The 21,290-nt window shown below is 37.2% G+C and overlaps 1 protein-coding gene across 1 annotated transcript in view; it reads right to left on the bottom strand.

Moving 5' to 3' along the window:
* Nucleotides 1-16,250: 16,250 nt before the first annotated feature.
* Nucleotides 16,251-21,290, bottom strand: part of mtf2 (metal response element binding transcription factor 2) — a 28,829-nt gene continuing 23,789 nt past the window's right edge. Inside the window, exon 15 of the mRNA XM_056473066.1 lies at nt 16,251-19,685. Within this exon, the coding sequence (XP_056329041.1) occupies nt 19,289-19,685 (397 nt within the window). The 3' untranslated portion in view covers nt 16,251-19,288. The remainder of the gene's footprint in view (nt 19,686-21,290) is intronic.

Genomic DNA, 21,290 nt, shown 5'->3' with positions numbered 1-21,290 from the left:
ATGTTGCTTTATTTACAACATTGCCCCATTTACTGGGGCATGTGCCTCTGTAAATAGGGTCTAGCAACACCCCTGGTGAGTCTCCTGCTCCTGATGCTCTTCTGAGTCTCCCTTTTCTGCCTGTTATGTGTTCATTAACTACAATTTAAATTACTGCCACAAAGAAGACATCTATCTAACAATCTATGCCCACCTCCACACCCTTCCTCTTGGAAGGACATCTATTTACCATCCGACCAGCCATCCATTCATTCATTAATCTATTCATCCATCAATCCAAAAAATACCTAACCAGAGCATCAGTTTGCAGTCATTGCTGAGGTGTGATTCCCATTTCTCCACATCCCCCAGTCTAATCTGCAAAAGACAAAAACAAGACTAACAGAGCTCTACATGCTGGCTGATCTCCAGAAATAAACAAAGTGTTCTCCATTGTTCTACTGATAAATATTCACCGTTCCGCTTGTGAGTCTCCCTCTTCTGCCTGTTGTGGTTCCATTACCTACAATGTAAATAACAGCCACAGAGAAGACATCTATCTAACAATCTATGCCCACCACCACCCCCTTTCTCTTGGGAGGACATCCATCCATGCATCCATCCATGTGTTTCCCTGTTCCTCCACATGCTCCATGCCAATCTGTCAAAGAGAAAGATATCAGGTCTTTAATTAATCTCAATACATTTCTTTTGAAAACTAACTCCGTTGTTCAGTTTGTTCAAGCAGTTCTACGTGCTTCCTGAGCTCCTGGTCTTCATGTATATCTCCACTGTTCCCCTTGTGAGTCTCATTCTTCTGCTTCACTCCAACCTGCAAAAGACAAAGACAGCCCCAACAAAGCCCTGCCTGCTGTTCTCCACCGGTGCTCTTGTCAGATTCCCCCACTTCTGCCTGCTCTCTATCCACTACTTGAAAAAAACCTGACACAGACAAGGCCTAGTTAACCATCTATACCAGGGGTGTCCAAACTCGGTCCTGGAGGGCCGGTGTCCTGCAGATTTTAGCTCCAACTTGCCTCAACACACCTGCACGGATGTTTCTGGAAAGACTAGTAAGTGCTTGATTAGCTAGCCCAGGTGTGTCTAATTGGGGTTGGAACTAAACTTTGCAGGACACCGGCCCTCCAGGACCGAGCTTGGACATGCCTGATCTATACCAACCACCACTCCTGTATCTTGGAAGGACGTCCATCCATGCACCCATCAATCTGACTTTCTGAAGTTCCTGACCATCAATTTCCAGTCATTTTTGAGGTGTGTGATTCCTCTTTTTCTCCATGTGCTCCATTCCAATCTGCAAAATACAATAGAAAGATATCAAATCTTTAATTAATCTCTATACATTTCTTTGGAAACTAACTCCATTGTTTAATGTGTTCAATCAGTTCTACCTGCTTCCTGAGCTCCAGGTCTTTCAGTATATCTCCACCATTTCCATTGTGAGTCTCCTTCTTCTGCTCCAATCCAAGCTGCAAAAGACAAAAGCTGCGTCCCAAATGGCACACTATACACTAAGAACTTAGACACTATGTACTTATGCACTTACACACTCAGTATAGTATATGAATGTAGTGTTGTCCTAAATAAAACACAACTATTTACATTTATTAACCGCTAATTCAAACCGTTTCCCAGATGATGTTTGACGGTTGCCAAATTAGTGAAACAAATGACCAAGCTATCAAATAATACTTGCCATGAGTATAACCGCATTCACCATCAGGAAGCAGAATATTCACTCTCAGAGGAGAATTTTGCTTTCATAATCCATAATAAAGTAATCAAACTTAAGCGCCTGACAGCTCAACCCCTTCCACTACATGATCAAAACTGCGCTGTTAAGTGTGTGAATGGTCCAACAGTTTAACAGTTAAATAAGTGCATCATGCAGGAATTTAAAGTGCGCTTAAAGAGCGATCGTTTTGAACGCACTACTTACACTATTTATACTACAAAATGGAACAGAATAGTGTATAAGTATGTGATTTGGGACACACCTAAAGACAGCACTGATAGAGTTCTGCTGTTCTCCAGCATTTTTTAGATAAATGTCCATCGATGCTCTTGTGAGTCTCCCTATTCTGCCTGCTCTCTTCCATTACCTGAAAAAGAAAAACTGGACACAGACAAGGCCTAATTACTACCTATACCAACCACCACTCCTTCATCTTGGAAGGACGTCCATCGATTCACCCGTCAATCTAGTTTTTTTTTAAATAAATTCCTGACCATCCACTCGTTGCTGAGGTGTGTGATTCCTCTTTTTCTCCATGTATCCATTGCAATCTGCCAAATATAACAGAAATATGTCAAGTCATTAATTTATCTTAATACTATTCTTTGGAAGTTTTATCTGCCATTGTCTCCAGTCTGGTTCTGTTCTAACACTAACAAATGATATTTCACAGCTATAAGTAAATACTCTACAAGATGACAATCTATAAACTTAGAATAGACAAATGTGTTACAATTAATAGTAAAACTGTCAAAAACAAATAACAATAAATAGCTAAAATGTTGAACAGGCCGACAGCATAAACTACAAATAAATAATACAACAGCCAGGTAATCTATCCGATCTGCAGTAATATTCAATATGTGTTACAGCTGACAGCATACAAATACATTATAACAGATCAGTTTATCTGACGATATAACAAATAACAATCTGCAAATGTTAAATTAGATCGCAATATACAAATGACGCATACAAACAAACAGAAAATACTGTTTCTATCTGTGTGTATCTGAAGGAAATTCCAGACCATCACTTACTGTTACAGTAAGACCAGATTCTTCACCCACTGAAGCACCACGAGCACCCTCACCTGAGTCTAATTAGACACACACCTGACAATCATCACCCTCATCATCACAGCACTATAAAGACTCACATTCACTCAGTGTTCGGCATCTTCGGTAGTAAAGAAAGGACTGAACTGCCTAAACACGGTCAGTGTTGATTCTTAGATACCAGTTTACTTACATCTCCTGTGTCTTCCATGTCTCTCCTAGTGTGGGTGTCTCCTGGTTCCTCGTCTGGTCTTCATCCTATTCGCCATCTGTGGTCTCTGTTTCTAAGCCTGCACAGTCAAATATACAGTTTATGTTCATGGACTATTGTCTGCATCAATATGCTTCCTGCTTCTACTCACCTGCCATCCTGTAAATAAACCTTGTTTATATTAATCGCCTGAATCCCGTCCCTTCTGTGACACTGTAAATAAAGTATAGAATTTTAAAATGTTTTATGAAGTTAATTTGATTCAACTTAATGTAAGGCAGTACCTGATTTATTACGATGCATTTTTTATTACTGACGTGTGTTTCCCTGTTCCTCCACATGCTCCATGCCAATCTGCCAAAGAGAAAGATATCAAGTCTTTAATTAATCTCAATACATTTCTTTGGAAATTAACTCTGTTCGGTCTGTTCAAGCAGTTCTACCTGTTTGCTGAGCTCCAGGTCTTCCAGTATATCTCCACTGTTCCCCTAGCGAGTCTCAGGGGTGTTGCTAAACATAAAACTGTACTAGGGCATGGGCCCACCCTCAATCCCACCGACCCAATAATTATATTACAGATAAATAAAAGTATTATTATTATAAAAGTATTATTATTATACAAATATTATTCTAAATAAATAACAGAAATCGATTCAATGCAAAGACACAACTGGAGTGATTTAAGATCTTCTAAACAAATCTTTGGCATGAATTTTAATTTCATATGAGAATTCTACAGAACACAAAACAAAAATGTTTAGAATTATCTTTTGTCTGAGATCCGAGTCTGATAGCGGACAAATAAAGTTATTAAGTCTAACTTCCCTGACTCATCATCTCTCCTTTGTGCTTCATCTTACAGGAGCCATGTTTAGTCAAAATATGATCATAATCATATTCCTAAAACATTAGTTTTTCAGACAGGTGCGAATTTACACCAGGAGCAAAAGCAGCGGTGCGTGAGGCGCACTAAAATGGTTTTCTGCACACATGCGTCAGTTGGTTTTCAATTAAACTATGTTGCTTTATTTACTACATTGCCCCATTTACTGGGGCATGTGCCCCTGTAAATAGGGTCTAGCGACACCCCTGGTGAGTCTCCTGCTCCAGATGCTCTTCTGAGTCTCCCTTTTCTGCCTGTTATGTGTTCATTAACTACAATTTAAATTACTGCCACAAAGAAGACATCTATCTAACAATCTATGCCCACCTCCACCCCCTTCCTCTTGGAAGGACATCTATTTACCATCCGACCAGCCATCCATTCATTCATTAATCTATTCATCCATCAATCCAAAAAATACCTAACCAGAGCATCAGTTTGCAGTCATTGCTGAGGTGTGATTCCCATTTCTCCACATGCCCCAGTCTAATCTGCAAAAGACAAAAACAAGACTAACAGAGCTCAACATGCTGGCTGATCTCCAAAAATAAACAAAGTGTTCTCCATTGTTCTACAGATAAATATTCACCATTCCGCTTGTGAGTCTCCCTCTTCTGCCTGTTGTGGTTCCATTACCTACAATGTAAATAACAGCCACAGAGAAGACATCTATCTAACAATCTATGCCCACCACCACCCCCTTCCTCTTGGGAGGACATCCATCCATGCATCCATCCATGTGTTTCCCTGTTCCTCCACATGCTCCATGCCAATCTGTCAAAGAGAAAGATATCAGGTCTTTAATTAATCTCAATACATTTCTTTGGAAACTAACTCCGTTGTTCAGTTTGTTCAAGCAGTTCTACCTGCTTCCTGAGCTCCTGGTCTTCATGTATATCTCCACTGTTCCCCTTGTGAGTCTCATTCTTCTGCTTCACTCCAACCTGCAAAAGACAAAGACAGCCCCAACAAAGCCCTGCCTGCTGTTCTCCACTGGTGTTCTTGTCAGATTCCCCCACTTCTGCCTGCTCTCTATCCACTACTTGAAAAAAACCTGGCACAGACAAGGCCTAGTTAACCATCTATACCAGGGGTGTCCAAACTCGGTCCTGGAGGGCCGGTGTCCTGCAGATTTTAGCTCCAACTTGCCTCAACACACCTGCACGGATGTTTCTGGAAAGACTAGTAAGTGCTTGATTAGCTAGCCCAGGTGTGTCTAATTGGGGTTGGAACTAAACTTTGCAGGACACCGGCCCTCCAGGACCGAGCTTGGACATGCCTGATCTATACCAACCACCACTCCTGTATCTTGGAAGGACGTCCATCCATCCACCCATCAATCTGACTTTCTAAAGTTCCTGACCATCAATTTCCAGTCATTTTTGAGGTGTGTGATTCCTCTTTTTCTCCATGTGCTCCATTCCAATCTGCAAAATACAATAGAAAGATATCAAGTCTTTAATTAATCTCAATACATTTCTTTGGAAACTAACTCCATTATTTAATCTGTTCAAGCAGTTCTACCTGCTTCCTGAGCTCCAGGTCTTTCAGTATATCTCCACCATTTCCATTGTGAGTCTCCTTCTTCTGCTCCAATCCAAGCTGCAAAAGACAAAAGCTGCGTCCCAAATGGCACACTATACACTAAGAACTTAGACACTATGTACTTATGCACTTACACACTCAGTATAGTATATGGATGTAGTGTTGTCCCAAATAAAACACAACTATTTACATTTATTAACCGCAAATTCAAACCGTTTCCCAGATGATGTTTAACGGTTGCCAAATTAGTGAAACAAATGACCAAATTATCAAATAACACTTGCCATGAATATAACCGCATTCACCATCAGGAAGCAGCATAATCACTCTCAGAGGAAAATTTTGCTTTCATAATCCATAATAAAGTAATCAAACTTAAGCGCCTGACAGCTCAACCCCTTCCACTACGTGATCAAAACTGCGCTGTTAAGTGTGTGAATGGTCCAACAGTTTAACAGTTAAATAAGTGCATCATGCGAGAATTTAAAGTGCGCTTAAAGAGCGATCGTTTTGAACGCACTACTTACACTATTTATACTACAAAATGGAACAGAATAGTGTATAAGTATGTGATTTGGGACACACCTAAAGACAGCGCTGATAGAGTCCTGCTGTTCTCCAGCATTTTTTAGATAAATGTCCATCGATGCTCTTGTGAGTCTCCCTCTTCTGCCTGCTCTCTGCCATTACCTGAAAAAGAAAAACTGGACACAGACAAGGCCTAATTACTACCTATACCAACCACCACTCCTTCATCTTGGAAGGACGTCCGTCGATTCACCCGTCAATCTAGTTTTTTTTTAAATAAATTCCTGACCATCCACTCGTTGCTGAGGTGTGTGATTCCTCTTTTTCTCCATGTATCCATTGCAATCCGCAAAATACAATAGAAAGATGTCAAGTCATTAATTTATCTTAATACTATTCTTTGGAAGTTTTATCTGCCATTGTCTCCAGTCTGGTTCTGTTCTAACACTAACAAATGATATTTCACAGCTATAAGTAAATACTGTACAAGATGACAGTTAATCTATAAACTTAGAATAGACAAATGTGTTACAATTAATAGTAAAACTGTCAAAAACAAATAACAATAAATAGCTAAAATGTTGAACAGGCCGACAGCATAAACTACAAATAAATAATACAACAGCCAGGTAATCTATCCGATGTGCAGTGATATACAATATGCGTTACAACTGACAGCATACAAATACATTATAACAGATCAGTTTATCTGACGATATAACAAATAACAATCTGCAAATGTTAAATTAGATAGCAATATACAAATGAAGCATACAAACAAACAGAAAATACTGTATCTATCTGTGTGTATCTGAAGGAAATACCAGACCATCACTTACTGTTACAGTAAGACCAGATTCTTCACCCACTGAAGCACCACGAGCACCCTCACCTGAGTCTAATTAGACACACCCCTGACAATCATCACCCTCATCATCACAGCACTATAAAGACTCACATTCATTCAGTGTTCGGCATCTTCGCTAGTAAAGAAAGGACTGAACTGCCTAAACACGGTCAGTGTTGATTCTTAGATACCAGTTTACTTACATCTCCTGTGTCTTCCATGTCTCTCCTAGTATGGTGTCTCCTGGTTCCTCGTCTGGTCTTCATCCTGTTCGCCATCTGTGGTCTCTGTTTCTAAGCCTGCACAGTCAAATATCTAATTTATGTTCATGGACTATTATCTGCATCAATATGCTTCCTGCTTCTACTCACCTGCCATCCTGTAAATAAACTTTGCTTATATTAATTGCCTGAATCCCGTCCCTTCTGTGACACTGTAAATATTAAAGTATATAATTTTAAAATGTTTTATGAAGTTAATTTGATTCAACTTTTAATGTAAGGCAGTACCTGATTTATTACGATACACTTGTCATTACTGACGTGTGTTTCCCTGTTCCTCCACATGCTCCATGCCAATCTGCCAAAGAGAAAGATATCAAATCTTTAATTAATCTCAATACATTTCTTTGGAAATTAACTCTGTTCGGTCTGTTCAAGCAGTTCTACCTGTTTGCTGAGCTCCAGGTCTTCCAGTATATCTCCACTGTTCCCCTTGCGAGTCTCAGGGGTGTTGCTGTACATGAAACTGTACTAGGGCATGGGCCCACCCTCAATCCCACCGACCCAATAATTATATTACAAATAAATAAAAGTATTATTATTATAAAAGTATTATTATTATACAAATATTATTCTAAATAAATAACAGAAATCGATCCAATGCAAAGACACAACTGGAGTGATTTAAGATCTTCTAAACAAATTCAATTCAATTCAATTCACCTTTATTTGTATAGCGCTTATACAATGTAGATTGTGTCAAAGCAGCTTCACATAAAAGGTCACAGTAAATAGGAACAGTGTAGTTAAGTTTGTAGTGTTTAAGTTCAGTTCAGTTTAGCTCAGTTCAGTGTGGTTTAATAATCACTACTGAGAGTCCAAACACTGAAGAGCAAATCCAACGATGGGCGGCTCTACAGATCCTGAACCATGCAAGCCAGTGGCGACAGCGGAGAGGGAAAAAAAAACTTCACTAAAGGCGGAAGTGAAGAAAAAAAAACCTTGAGAGAAACCAGGCTCAGTTGGGCACGACCATTTTAATTTCTCCGCTGGCCAAACGTCTTGTGCAGAGCTGCAGTCTCAGTGGCGGAGGCTGGAAGCTGGCCTCAGCGAAGACTCGTCTGTCTCTGGAGCGTCATAGGAAACAGTCTCATGTTCTCCACTCTTCCATGACCATCGCAGTAGTTGTTCAGGATTCGGCCAGGTCCAGGATATGGAAACCTTGGGATCATCTCGTCGTTGGTCTTGGATCGAATCAGTGACTCTGCATAGTCTGAGGGCCTCGGGAAGAGTATCCCCAGGTGGAAATGGAGAATAAAGAAAATAATTAGCGTAGCTGATGTTCACAGTGTATATCAGCAAGATGCATAACCTGTGTGGAAGCCCCGTAAGTGGTGCACTAAGTGTATGCTTTACTGAACAGATAGGTCTTTAATCTAGTTTTGAATTGGGAGAGTGTGTCTGAGCCTCGGACGTTATCAGGAAGGCTATTCCAGAGTTTAGGAGCTATAAATGAGAAGGCTCGACCTCCTTTACTCGACTTTGCTATTCGAGGTACTACCAGAAGTCCTGAGTTTTGAGATCTTAAAGAGCGAGTTGGATTGTAGCGAGACAGAAGATTGGTTAGATAAGCAGGAGCTAGATTATTTAGAGCTTTATATGTAAGAAGCAATATTTTAAATTCAATACGAAACTTAACAGGCAGCCAGTGTAAGGAGGATAAAATTGGGGTGATGTGATCAAATTTTCTAGACCTGGTTAGAACTCTGGCAGCTGCATTTTGTACTAATTGAAGTTTGTTAATAGAGGATGCTGGGCAGCCAGCAAACAGAGCATTACAGTAGTCCAGCCTAGAAGTCATAAAAGCATGGACTATCCAAAAAACAAATCTTTTGCATGAATTTTAATTTCATATGAGAATTCTACAGAACACAAAACAAAAATGTTTAGAATTATCTTTTGTCTGAGATCCAAGTCTGATAGCGGACAAATAAAGTTATTAAGTCTAACTTCCCTGACTCATCATCTCTCCTTTGTGCTTCATCTTACAGGAGCCATGTTTAGTCAAAATATGATCATAATCATATTCCTAAAACATTAGTTTTGCAGACAGGTGCGAATTTACACCAGGAGCAAAAGCAGCGGTGCGTGAGGCGCACAAGAATGGTTTTCTGCACACATGCGTCAGTTGGTTTTCGATTATACTACGTTGCTTTATTTACTACATTGCCCCATTTACTGGGGCATGTGCCCCTGTAAATAGGGTCTAGCAACACCCCTGGTGAGTCTCCTGCTCCTGATGCTCTTCTGAGTCTCCCTTTTCTGCCTGTTGTGTGTTCATTAACTACAATTTAAATTACTGCCACAAAGAAGACCTCTATCTAACAATCTATGCCCACCTCCACCCCCTTCCTCTTGGAAGGACATCTATTTACCATCCGACCAGCCATCCATTTATTCATTAATCTATTCATCCATCAATCCAAAAAATACCTAACCAGAGCATCAGTTTGCAGTCATTGCTGAGGTGTGATTCCCATTTCTCCACATCCCCCAGTCTAATCTGCAAAAGACAAAAACAAGACTAGCAGAGCTCTACATGCTGGCTGATCTCCAGAAATAAACAAAGTGTTCTCCATTGTTCTTCAGATAATTATTCACTATTCCGCTTGTGAGTCTCCCTCTTCTGCCTGTTGTGGTTCCATTACCTACAATGTAAATAACAGCCACAGAGAAGACATCTATCTAACAATCTATGCCCACCACCACCCCCTTCCTCTTGGAAGGACATCCATCCATGCACCCATCCATGTGTTTCCCTGTTCCTCCACATGCTCCATGCCAATCTGCCAAAGAGAAAGATATCAGGTCTTTGATTAATCTCAATACATTTCTTTGGAAACAAACTCCATTGTTCAGTTTGTTCAAGCAGTTCTACCTGCTTCCTGAGCTCCTGGTCTTCAAGTATTTCTCCACTGTTTCCCTTGTGAGTCTCCTTCTTCTGCTTCACTCCAACCTGCAAAAGACAAAGACAGCCCCAACAAAGCCCTGCCTGCTGCTCTTGTGAGATTCTTGTGAGGTCTCTGTCTCTAAGCCTGCACTGTCAAATATCCAGTTTATGTTCATGGACTATCGTCTGCATCAATATGCTTCCTGCTTCTACTCACCTGCCATCCTGTAAATAAACCTTGTTTATATTAATCGCCTGAATCCTGTCCCTTCTGTGACACTGTAAAAATTAAAGTATATAATTTTAAAATGTTTTATGAAGTTAATTTGATTCAACTTAATGTAAGGCAGTACCTGATTTATTACGATGCATTTGTCATTACTGATGTGTGTTTCCCTGTTCCTCCACATGCTCCATGCCAATCTGCCAAGGAGAAAGATATCAAGTCTTTAGTTAATCTCTTAATACATTTCTCTATAAACTAACACCATTGTTTAATCTGTTCAAGCAATTCTACCAGCTTCCTGAGCTCCAGGTCTACCAGTATCTACACCGTTCCTCTTGGCTCTCTCTCCATTACCTGAAAAAGTAAAACCTGACACAGACGAAGCTTAATTACCCACCCATACCAACCACCACTCCTGTGTCTTGCACCATCCATGCACCTGTCAATCTGATTATTTTTTTTTTTTTTTTTTTTTAAATTCCTGACCATCCAGTCGTTCCTGAGGTGTGTGAATCTTTTTTTCTCCATGTGGTCCATTCCAATCTGCAAAATACAATCGAAAGATAAGTCTTTAATACATTTCTTTGGAAACTAATGCCATTGTTTACTCTGTTCAAGCAGTACTACCTGCTTGCTGAGCTCCAGGTCTTTCAGTATATCTCCACCATTTCCATTGTGAGTCTCCTTCTTCTGCTCCACTCCAATCTGCAAAAAATAAAGACAGCCCCAACAAAACCCTCCCAGTGTTCTCCAGCATTTTTTAGATAAATGTCCACCGATGCTCTTGTGAGTCTCCATCCTCTGCCTGCTCTCCATTAGCTGAAAAAGTAAAAACCTGACAGAGACGAGAACTATCTAACTATCCATACCAGTGGTTCTCAAAGTGTGATACATGGGCGTACTTTTAGTGGTCCGCGGAAGAATAACGATTAAAAACTGAATAACGATTAAAAATATATGAACATTCTTTTACCCTTTGTACGATAACACCAATGTGATCAGCATTGGCTGTTCCCTGTACTGTATGATCACACTATCGTGATCAGCATGTTTAGAGCATCACGTCATCAGATGTTAAGAATCTAGAAAATTGTGGAGTTCCCGAGCAGATCCACGTTAGAGAAGTGCTTCTGCAGACCAGTCCTGTTGGCATTTCAGTTACTGCAAACTCAGAAATTTCCCCATGCTGCATCATTGGTAAAATAATGATCACAAACATGTTAACGTGTGTTCGTAGTTGTGTAAAATAATGCCTGTTTTCGATATATAGACCAAAGTCATTTGTTCTGTAAATAGCCTAGCGGTGTGGCTTTTGATTTAGTTTGTTACCTCAGATTTAAATTAATCTGGATGGAATTCAAATGGTGCAGGCCACAGAACATAGACTAAAGCTAATTTGTCATGTTTGAAGCTTGGAGAAACACAAAAAATAAAGTTAGCCTCTGTGTGCACAGACGGAGCACCTGCAAACCTTACCCGAGTCGGCCTGAAAACAGTTTACTAGAGATGCGCCGATCGAACGGCCGGAGATATAATAAAATTTCACGACTCATTTGGTACTCATTGATCTGGTCGAACTCATGAACCGATCGCAAGTGTTTGTTTACAAGTTTACAACAAACTCAGATGAAGATGCATGTGCGTGCTCGGGTTATGCCTTAGCAGTGCTACAACACATGAGCAATGTTTCTTAAATTGCATCGTTAGTCATTTTTCTTACCATTTTTTTTTCTGTTTTTATCTATTTTTATATATTTAAATGTATGCAACATCCTTAATTTATTATCTTAGGTAAGGCGATATCTCATACTCAAAGGGTAAATGTGTCCTTTAAATAATGCTATATAAAGCTTGAAGAATCGGTACTCAGTATCGGCCGATCACCATGACAAGTAATCGATACTCAGTATCAGCTGCAAAATCCTGATCGGAGCATGACTCCACAGTTTACTTAAGATATGATCTCGATTCCACCAAATCATGGAAATGCTGCATGTATGAATTGATAAATCACGTATAAAATGGTCAAACTGTATTTATAATCACTCGCTGATTTTCTGACACATACTGTAAATGACGCGCTGAAAGCAGATCTAATCTCTAGTTCAAGTATGTAATTGTGATATATTTTAAATATTATATATATATATATGTGTGTGTTATTGACATATATTTAAAATACAAGTTTGTGTTTATATTTTAAGGGGGAGACTGGAGATAGTTCTAATACTTCCAATCTCTACAACCAGGAACTAGTTACAAATCAGTTGATTCACTTCAATATTAGTCATATTAGTCCTCATACCACATATGAGAAAGTAGAGTTCTGTGACAGACACAGCAGATATTAGACAAGAGAAACTACATTTTAGATAAGAAAGTCATTTTTTTTACTTGAATTATTTTTGAGATAGCAACGCCTGATTTGTATTTAAAGCCATGTCATTTGTGTGTCTGTGCGTAGATATATTTAATCCACATTGTTGGTGATAATGTTTTAGCTGTTTAGCAGATTCACAGCCCCATAATGCTGGCTCAGTTGTAACAACAAAACTCTTGCTAGTAACATCAGTGAAATATTTCCACCAACCCTAAGCAGATTTAAAACTGTATTTATATGATTTGATTTCAGTATGAAATATTCAGTACTTGAAGAGAAAGAAGTAGTTTGAGTTTAGTGTTTGACCTCTGTGAGCTCATGAACCCTGCACACAAATAGTGTTTAATTGTTAAAGCTGATGTACATTTGCACAATTTATTCAGCTTTGCATCACAGACACACACGACACTGAAATCTGAGTCCTAATTCTTATTTTATAATGTTACATCTCACCCCGCGGTGGAAATCAGAATTTACACCTTACCACGGGGTGTGTTCAACTAACCCAGCCTGTGTGGTGTGTTACAACTAACCGACTGCGGGGTGAATTGTAACATTTCACTCCTCCTGTCTGAAACTAAAAAGTGTTCACATTTTCTGTTTGTGCTGCAGAAATAACTTGTATGTAGGCCCACAAGGAAACTGCACGCAGAATTCCGCAGATTTTTAGCCTATCATTGAGTCTGTTTATTTACTTGTGTAAATGTGCGTGAATTTATGTTTATTCAGTTTTTCAATTAATTACAGGATTATTATTGACTAATATGAAAATGTTCCTATGATTTATTTACAATACTACAGGTTGTAAAGTAATATTTTCTGTCTTTTATTAGATTTATTATATGACAGACTTGCTTTGTTTACCAAATAAAGTGGATATAAGTGGGTTTGCACTGTAAACATTAATTAATAGTTAACAGGGTTTTACTTTTTATTTTATATAATTAGGTTTTAGTTATGATACTCCTAAAATCATTCTGCATAAATCCGCAGATTTTTAACAAAATTCTGTGCAGAAATAGCAAAAAATGTCCGCAGATTCTGTCTGGCTCTACTTATATACCATTTAATATCAGACACTCTTAACTCAAGATCTCAAAAATATAGAGAGAAATATAATACAACTATCCCCGGTCTTCCCCATACAAATATGTTATATATATATATATATATATATATATATATATATATATATATATATATATATATATATATATATACAAATATGTTATATATATATATATATATATATATATATATATATATATATATATATATATATATATATATATATATATATATATATATATATATATATATATATATATATATAATATGATGACATATAAATTTATGTTCAAGCTACATTTCCAGGTTTTGATGAATATAGGCTACTATATGCTAATACATAACCTTTAAGTACAGCATTTATTTATTTATTTACTTTTACACTCCTGCACAGTGCAGTGTTAATGTTAAACCAGTGGTGTTCAACCCTGTTCCTGGAGCTCTACCTTCCTGCAGAGTTCACCTGCAACCTTGATCAAACACACCTGTCTTTAATTACCATGTGCTCCTTCAGATCATATTTAGTTCATTTAGTTGTGTTTGATCAGGCTCAGAGCTAAACTCAGCAGGAAGGTGGATGTCCAAAATCAGGGTTGAGCACCCCTGGTTTAAATTATTTATAATGTTTAAAGTGTCTAACATAATTTTTATGAATAAATCTGTCTTGTTTTTTGAACTGTGCAGAGCTGTAGCTGATTAATTAGGCCTACTATGCTACTATATTTCGATGCTAGTCATTAGGTGGTACTTGGAGAAACAAATTCTTTCTGAGGTGAAAAATATTAAGAACCACTGAACTATACCAAACGCCACTCCTTCATGTCGTAAGGACGTCCATCGATTCACCTGTCCATCTGGTTTTTCTAAAAATAAATTCCTGACCATCCACTCCATGTGAGGTGTGTGATTCCTCTTTTTCTCCATGTGGTCCATTCCAATCTGCAAAATACAACAGAAAGATGTCAAGTCATTAATTTATCATAATACTATTCTTTGGAAGTTTTATCTGCCATTGTCTCCAGGTTCTGTTCTAACACTAACAAATGATATTTCACAGCTATAAGTAAATACTCTACAAGATGACAGATAATCTATAAACTTAGAATAGACAAATGTGTTACAATAATCAGTAAAACAGTCAATAAAACAAATAACAATAAATAGCTAAAATGTTGAACAGGTCGACAGCATAAACTACAAATAAATACAACAGTAATATGGAATATACGTTAAAGCTGACAGCATACAAATACATTATAACAGATCCGTTTATCTGACGATATAACAAATTGCAAATGTTAAACAAGATAGCAATATACAAATGTAGCATACAAACAAACAGAAAACGCTGTATCTCTAACAACCTGTCAACATAACAAATGGCATTCTGCGATAATAAATAGGCCCAAAAGAAGATAACAGAATACTCAAACTAGAAAAATATATCAAATCCTAAATTTGACAAGTCGACAGTATAGCAATCTCCATTTCCCACCAACATTCAGTACAACATACAACCTAACCGAGAAAAGACGTTGAAAAACTAATATAATAATCTGAAACCATACGACAGAAAGAAATACTAAAATCCATCGTGTTCTTCAGCAAAAGCACGTCGAAACAAGTAAATATAATAACCTAAAATGATACTTTTAGAAAGATCTTTACATACCGCCAATGTCAGCGATGGCCAGACACTTAATGCAGGTCACACTAGTTTTATGACGTCATTTTTCGAACACATTCTTTTTTCGAACGCCGCGTACTATGGTAACCACAGCAACCTCACCGCGCCGCCATATTCAGTCACCTTTAACAGTAATAACTCTTTTAAGGATTTGGGTCCCTGTAACGCTATCTTTTGAGTAATTTATTTATTTATTTTCAGGTCCAGGTGGAGTAATAAGTGTTTTATGTGGTTTAAAGATATGTACTGTAAGTGTATGTATGCTCGATTATGCCAGTGTCAAATATGAATTTCGGCTCATAACCTCTTTGCAGACAATAAAGTAAGGTAAATTATCATAATAGTAGTGGATTTACAACAAATGAAAACAGGCAAAGAATTAAAACAACAAAGATTATTACAAATAACAATGACTATTATTAATTAATAATATTATTAAATAATAAAGAATATTAAACAAAGAATATTATTTAAAAAAAGTTTCACTGTTGTTTTTATACTATTATTATTTACATTGGGTCATGTTTTGGTTAACAACAGTTGTTACCTGTTAGTTATTATTATTATTATATCTTAGCACAGGTGAGGTCAGAGTAAGCATATTGTTCATGTTTATATAAATATCACAAACATTCTGAATGATAACAGAATATTAATTTAATTTATCCACATTTCCTTCTTACATCTAACCTCACACACAAAGGCACTTTTTCTTTCAAGGACATTCATTGACCCCAAGTTATCATCAAATACATTTGCAGGGACACAACATGCTCATTGTGTGTTATGAATTCATTTTATCTATTGTATTATTGACATAAATATACAAATACTGTATATCAGCAGGGTCCCAGACTTAATTCTGTTGTTTTTGGGCCAATAACTGTTTAAAAAAAGCCGCTATATACCAATAAGGTTTGAGATCTTTATTCTTTGGCTAAAGGAGCCTGCTCAAAGCCAGTAAAATACAAAGCAAGCTTTACTAACACTGGTACACCAACTGAATAATGCTTCATACACATAACAAGAGCTTATTATTCATACAAATTCTTATTATTTTTGTATCAAAACCAGGAGGTATTAACGTTCAATTTGCCTGATATCAACGCTACTTCAACATTCAGCAAATGACTCAATCGTATTTTTGAGAACAGGGCGAACAAAAAATACTTTCCCTCCTATATATCACAAATCTTGAGGACTTCAGAAATGTATGAAAATACAGAGAATTGAAAAAAAAAAATCTCTTTTGGATGTCTTATCAAATCTTACAGTGAGGCTGTAAGGAATCCTGAGTGCTCTGGACAGTTTGTTAGTGTATGACGTTTCGAAAGCAATAATAAATAGCACCACAAAAAGCCTGAGTCAATCAATTGTAACAAAAATATTGCTGCGGTTTTCTGATTGTGATGTGAAGCTACAAAAGAAAAAAACAAAAGTAATAATAATTATAATAATACACAGTTCCTTTGACGTTGTTGCATAGTATAACAAAAAGTACACAGATAAGATGTTCCCCTCCCCCGCAATAACAAAGATTTAAAATGGCTGAAACTAAAACGCCACTTAACCTAAAAGAAAAATCTCAAAACCTTTTGAACTGAAATTGCCAAGGCAGGTATCAACAGCTGAAGTTCATTATTATTATTATTAATATTAGAAGAAGACCTCCTAACACTACAGCGCTCTTTCATATGATTTTAAGATATACGCATTTCTAAAAAACAATAAGAAAATAAAGAAAACCTCAGGAAACAAAATGATAAACGTTCAATTCTGGCAATTTGTGGAAAAATCTCAGTAAATTTTTGTAAATATTAATGCGATTCTTTTTTTTTTTCTGCCTTTTAACAGCAAGAGAAGAATTAACCATTTTACATTGTTGTTTGTTTGTTTTTTATTACAAAACTAACATGTTAGGCTGTTTAAAGGAACATTTTACTTAATAAATGAAACCCGTCCCAATCTGCTCACCCTCAATATATCCTATGTGTCTATATATCCTTTAGTCTTTCAGGTGAACATAATTAACGTTATATTATTAACCAATATCCTGGCTCCTCCCGGTTTTATAAGGGCAGTGAATGGTGCTCAAGTTTTTGAAGCTCTACAAAGCATGTCCAAAATCAACACGTTAGGGCTGTTTAAAGGAATATTTCACCTAATAAATGAAACTTGTCCCAAATCTGCTCACTCTTAGTATATACTAGGTGTCTATATATCCTTTAGCCTTTCAGGTGAACATAATTAATGTTATATTAACTAATATCCTGTCTTGTCCCGGCTTTATAAAGGTAGTGAATGGTGCTCGAGTTTTTGAAGCTCCAGTAAGCATGTCCAAAATTAACACGTTAGGCTGTTTAAATCAATATTTCACCTAATAAATGAAACCCGTCCCAATCTGCTACCCTTCAATATATTCTAGATGTATATGCCTTTAGTCTTTCAGATGAACATAATTAACGTTATATGATTCACTAATATCCCGGCTTTATAATGGCAGGGAATGGTGCTCGAGTTTTTAAAGAGTTTAAGCATGTCCGTCTATCATAAAAGTAACCTATTTAGAACAAGTGGAATAATGAATTGCTATCAATACCTTAATCTATTTCATGCTAGGGTTGTCAGAAGTATCGATTTCGGTACCAATCGCTACTGACATTTTAAAAACGTCCCGTTAATATTCTTAAACACTGCTGATTGGCCATTGTGTTACCATGCTTAACATATAGAGCTTTAAAAACACAGATACACAAACACTGGAGTGTTTTAAAAGCCATGTTGATCAGCTGATCTGTCATACGAGCAATCTGCTGAGGGATCGACTGTTCACCTTAGCTATGAAACGCTCCAATGTGTTTGCACAGTCATAGCTGTTGAGCACATGAGCACAATGGCCAATGAGCAGTATTTAAAAATACACTGAAATACTGGAAAATGGACGTTTTTAAAATTAAAATATCATTTGGTATCGAAATCGATACTTTTGACAACACTACTTCACGTGAGGCTCAAATTATGACATAATGGACAATAAAATAAGAATTGACACGGTCTATTGGAGTTGTTTTCTGTTCTCTGCCTGTATTAGTATCAGTCTTAAAATGGTGAGTGAACGTTATCGTGTTTTCATCTCCTCTCTGCACTTCTGCGTTCGATAATGCTTAGTCAATTCAAGGTAGTTTCTGCTACACCTAGGTCAGATGTCGAAACAGTTCAGATTTTTTTGTCATTACAAATAATTTGCTATGCTTCCGAAGGCATTCGTTAATACACTGTCTTCCGGATTACTTTCAGGATGGATGAATGTGCTTTTCGGAGCTTCAAAAACTCGAGCGCCATTCACCTCCATTAAATCTGGGAAGAGCCAGGATGTCGGAGTTCATCTAAAAGAAAAACTTGCATGAGACGGCGAGTAAAAAATTCCGAATCAACTTTCATTTTCGGATGAACAAATCCTCTAAACTGAGATGAGTCAATACTGGATGTACAGGCCGAGAGTATGTGCAATCAATTGAATTGTAAATAGAAGTGCCCTATTGACAATAGTGCTCTCTCTCCACTTTTGCAATTCGAGCAATGAGAAAAAAATTGAATAAGACAAAAACAAAATCCTCTGTCTCCAGCAGCACGCATATATATATATAGTATATATATAGTATCCGTTTCACATCCCCTTAAGGCACCTGCACATCATAAACAACAGAAAAAAAAGCAAGGACTCAGGTTTTCACATAGTAGCAAACTGACAACGTTTTCAACCTGAAACTACAGCCAACTTAGTCCACATGAAGGCAGTCCATTTGAGTTTCCAGATAGACAAAACTCTACAAAAGTCCCATCGCTTCATGTCTATCGAGTCCTGAGGGCCCTTAAATATCTTAGTCATCCATGTACATTCAGTCTGAATCACGGCTTTACACCATCTTAAAACACACCCGTATGGAGCTCAGGAGGCAGTGACGCCCTCCCATTCCACCAAGTACTCTACTTTGCCGTCGTTTGTGATGCGGCGAGCGAGGACACGGTACTTCTCTCCGCAGGCCAGGCGACCGGCGGCCCCGAAGTAAGTGCTGATGGAGCTCTTGAGGTGGTTGAGCTGGGTGTTGGGGTCCAGGCCCTGCATGATGTCCATGCTGCTGTACAGGCAGGAGGGAAGAGCGCTGGGTTCCGGGATTATGTTGTTGTTAGTGGTGGTGGGTTGTGGTTCTGTATCGCAGGTTGGAGGAATCTCTGGATTTGGGGGCTGCAGTGCTCGTCGTGGACGCCCCCGGCGCCTCTTAATTGGGGGCTGTGTGATGGTAGGCCAAAAACATCCAGTGCGTGGTCCACTCGGACTGCCCAAACTGCAGAGGAATGGAGTAAATAAAGGCTTAATTAGCTTTTGTTTTCTATCAGAATAGGAATTTAGTAAAGAATGAAATAGGCATCAAGTTAAAACTTATGCCCAAAATTCATTTTAATCATAAATAATCATTTTATTTTTAATCATAATCAGAATTCATTTAATCATAGTACTTTTACGTGATTAATAAACTACCAAAAATTCTACATTATATTATTGTAAATAAATAAAGAGTTCAGATGCAAAAGCTGATAAATGCCACTTCTGCCAAAAATGATATATGAGGATCCTTTATTCCGATTTCGATTTTAAAAGACGGAGTTTGATGAACTGGATGAGCCTGTCCGACTGTCACTGAATGGCAAATGAAAACGTCCCTTACCTCAAAACTCTGTGCATTATAAGAAAAAGAAAACACACTGTACAGTCGGAAGTGTAGCATGCATTCAAAACATTTTTTTGAGCAGTGACACTACTTTGAATGAGTCCCATTTTTTTTTACATTAAACGGCAACTGTGTTTCACGAAAGACGCGGTTAAGATGACGCTTTTTTATCCCATGTGGATGCTATGAGCATAAGAGACCAAGACCTTAAGTGTGGTGAGAATGAATGAATGACAGCTTCTAAAAGTGTCTGAGAAGCATCCCCTTTATGCCCAGTAGGCCTACCTTGTGTTTTATTTGCTAATTTAAGCAATTTTTTTAAAGATAAACATAAAGTATAAAACTATACATTATTTATATCACTTCATATTACCTATACGTCTGATAAGCTCTTTATATTAATGGACAATGCACAGATATTGATGTTTCATAATGTTTCACAGTACATTATTTGAATCTACCAAGCTTAGCTTACAATGTTTGCAATGTTTACATTGTTCTACTTACATTTTAATGTTATGGATTATTGCACTTACTTGACAGATTTTATTCATTTTCCTTCTGCTTAGTCCCTGATTTATCAGGGGTTACCACAGCAGAATGAACTGCCACTTACTTGAAAGATTTATACATTTTAAATTTTACGTGTTTTATGTTTGGTAAAGTAATTTCTAATAGCATCTTTAGTGGTTTTATAGGTTTTTGCAAAAAAAAAGTACTGGTGGATTTAACTGGTTTTGACGCAAAAGAAAATCTACCTTGTTAAAAACCAAAGAAATGACTGAAGTGACATTTTTGAAAAAATGCTATTTTATTTACTGGCTAATTACCTTATTACATGTAAAAATGAAACTTCTGAACCTAATCAGAGGAGCCTGATAGAAAATGCTTGTTTACAAATAAAGAGGTCTGATGGATTTAGAGGGTTTTGCACCTGAACTCTTCATATATATATATATATATATATATATATATATATATATATATATATATATATATATATATATATATATATATATATATATATATATATATATATATATAAATTAAATATAAATTAACCAATCACATAAAATATTATATTAAAACCTCTAAAATCATGATTTAGGAATTTCAAAAAAAACTTAAGAATAAGACAAATGAATATACTCTACTACAAAAGTATTCAAAGATTGATAATTATTGGTTATAAACAAACCATTTTCAATTCTTATTGCCATT

This window comes from Danio aesculapii, chromosome 2 (genome assembly GCF_903798145.1).
Source record: "Danio aesculapii chromosome 2, fDanAes4.1, whole genome shotgun sequence".
Taxonomy (NCBI): Eukaryota; Metazoa; Chordata; class Actinopteri; order Cypriniformes; family Danionidae; genus Danio; species Danio aesculapii.
Note: the sequence above shows the minus strand (reverse complement) of the source record. Positions and strands in the feature narration are given on the sequence as shown.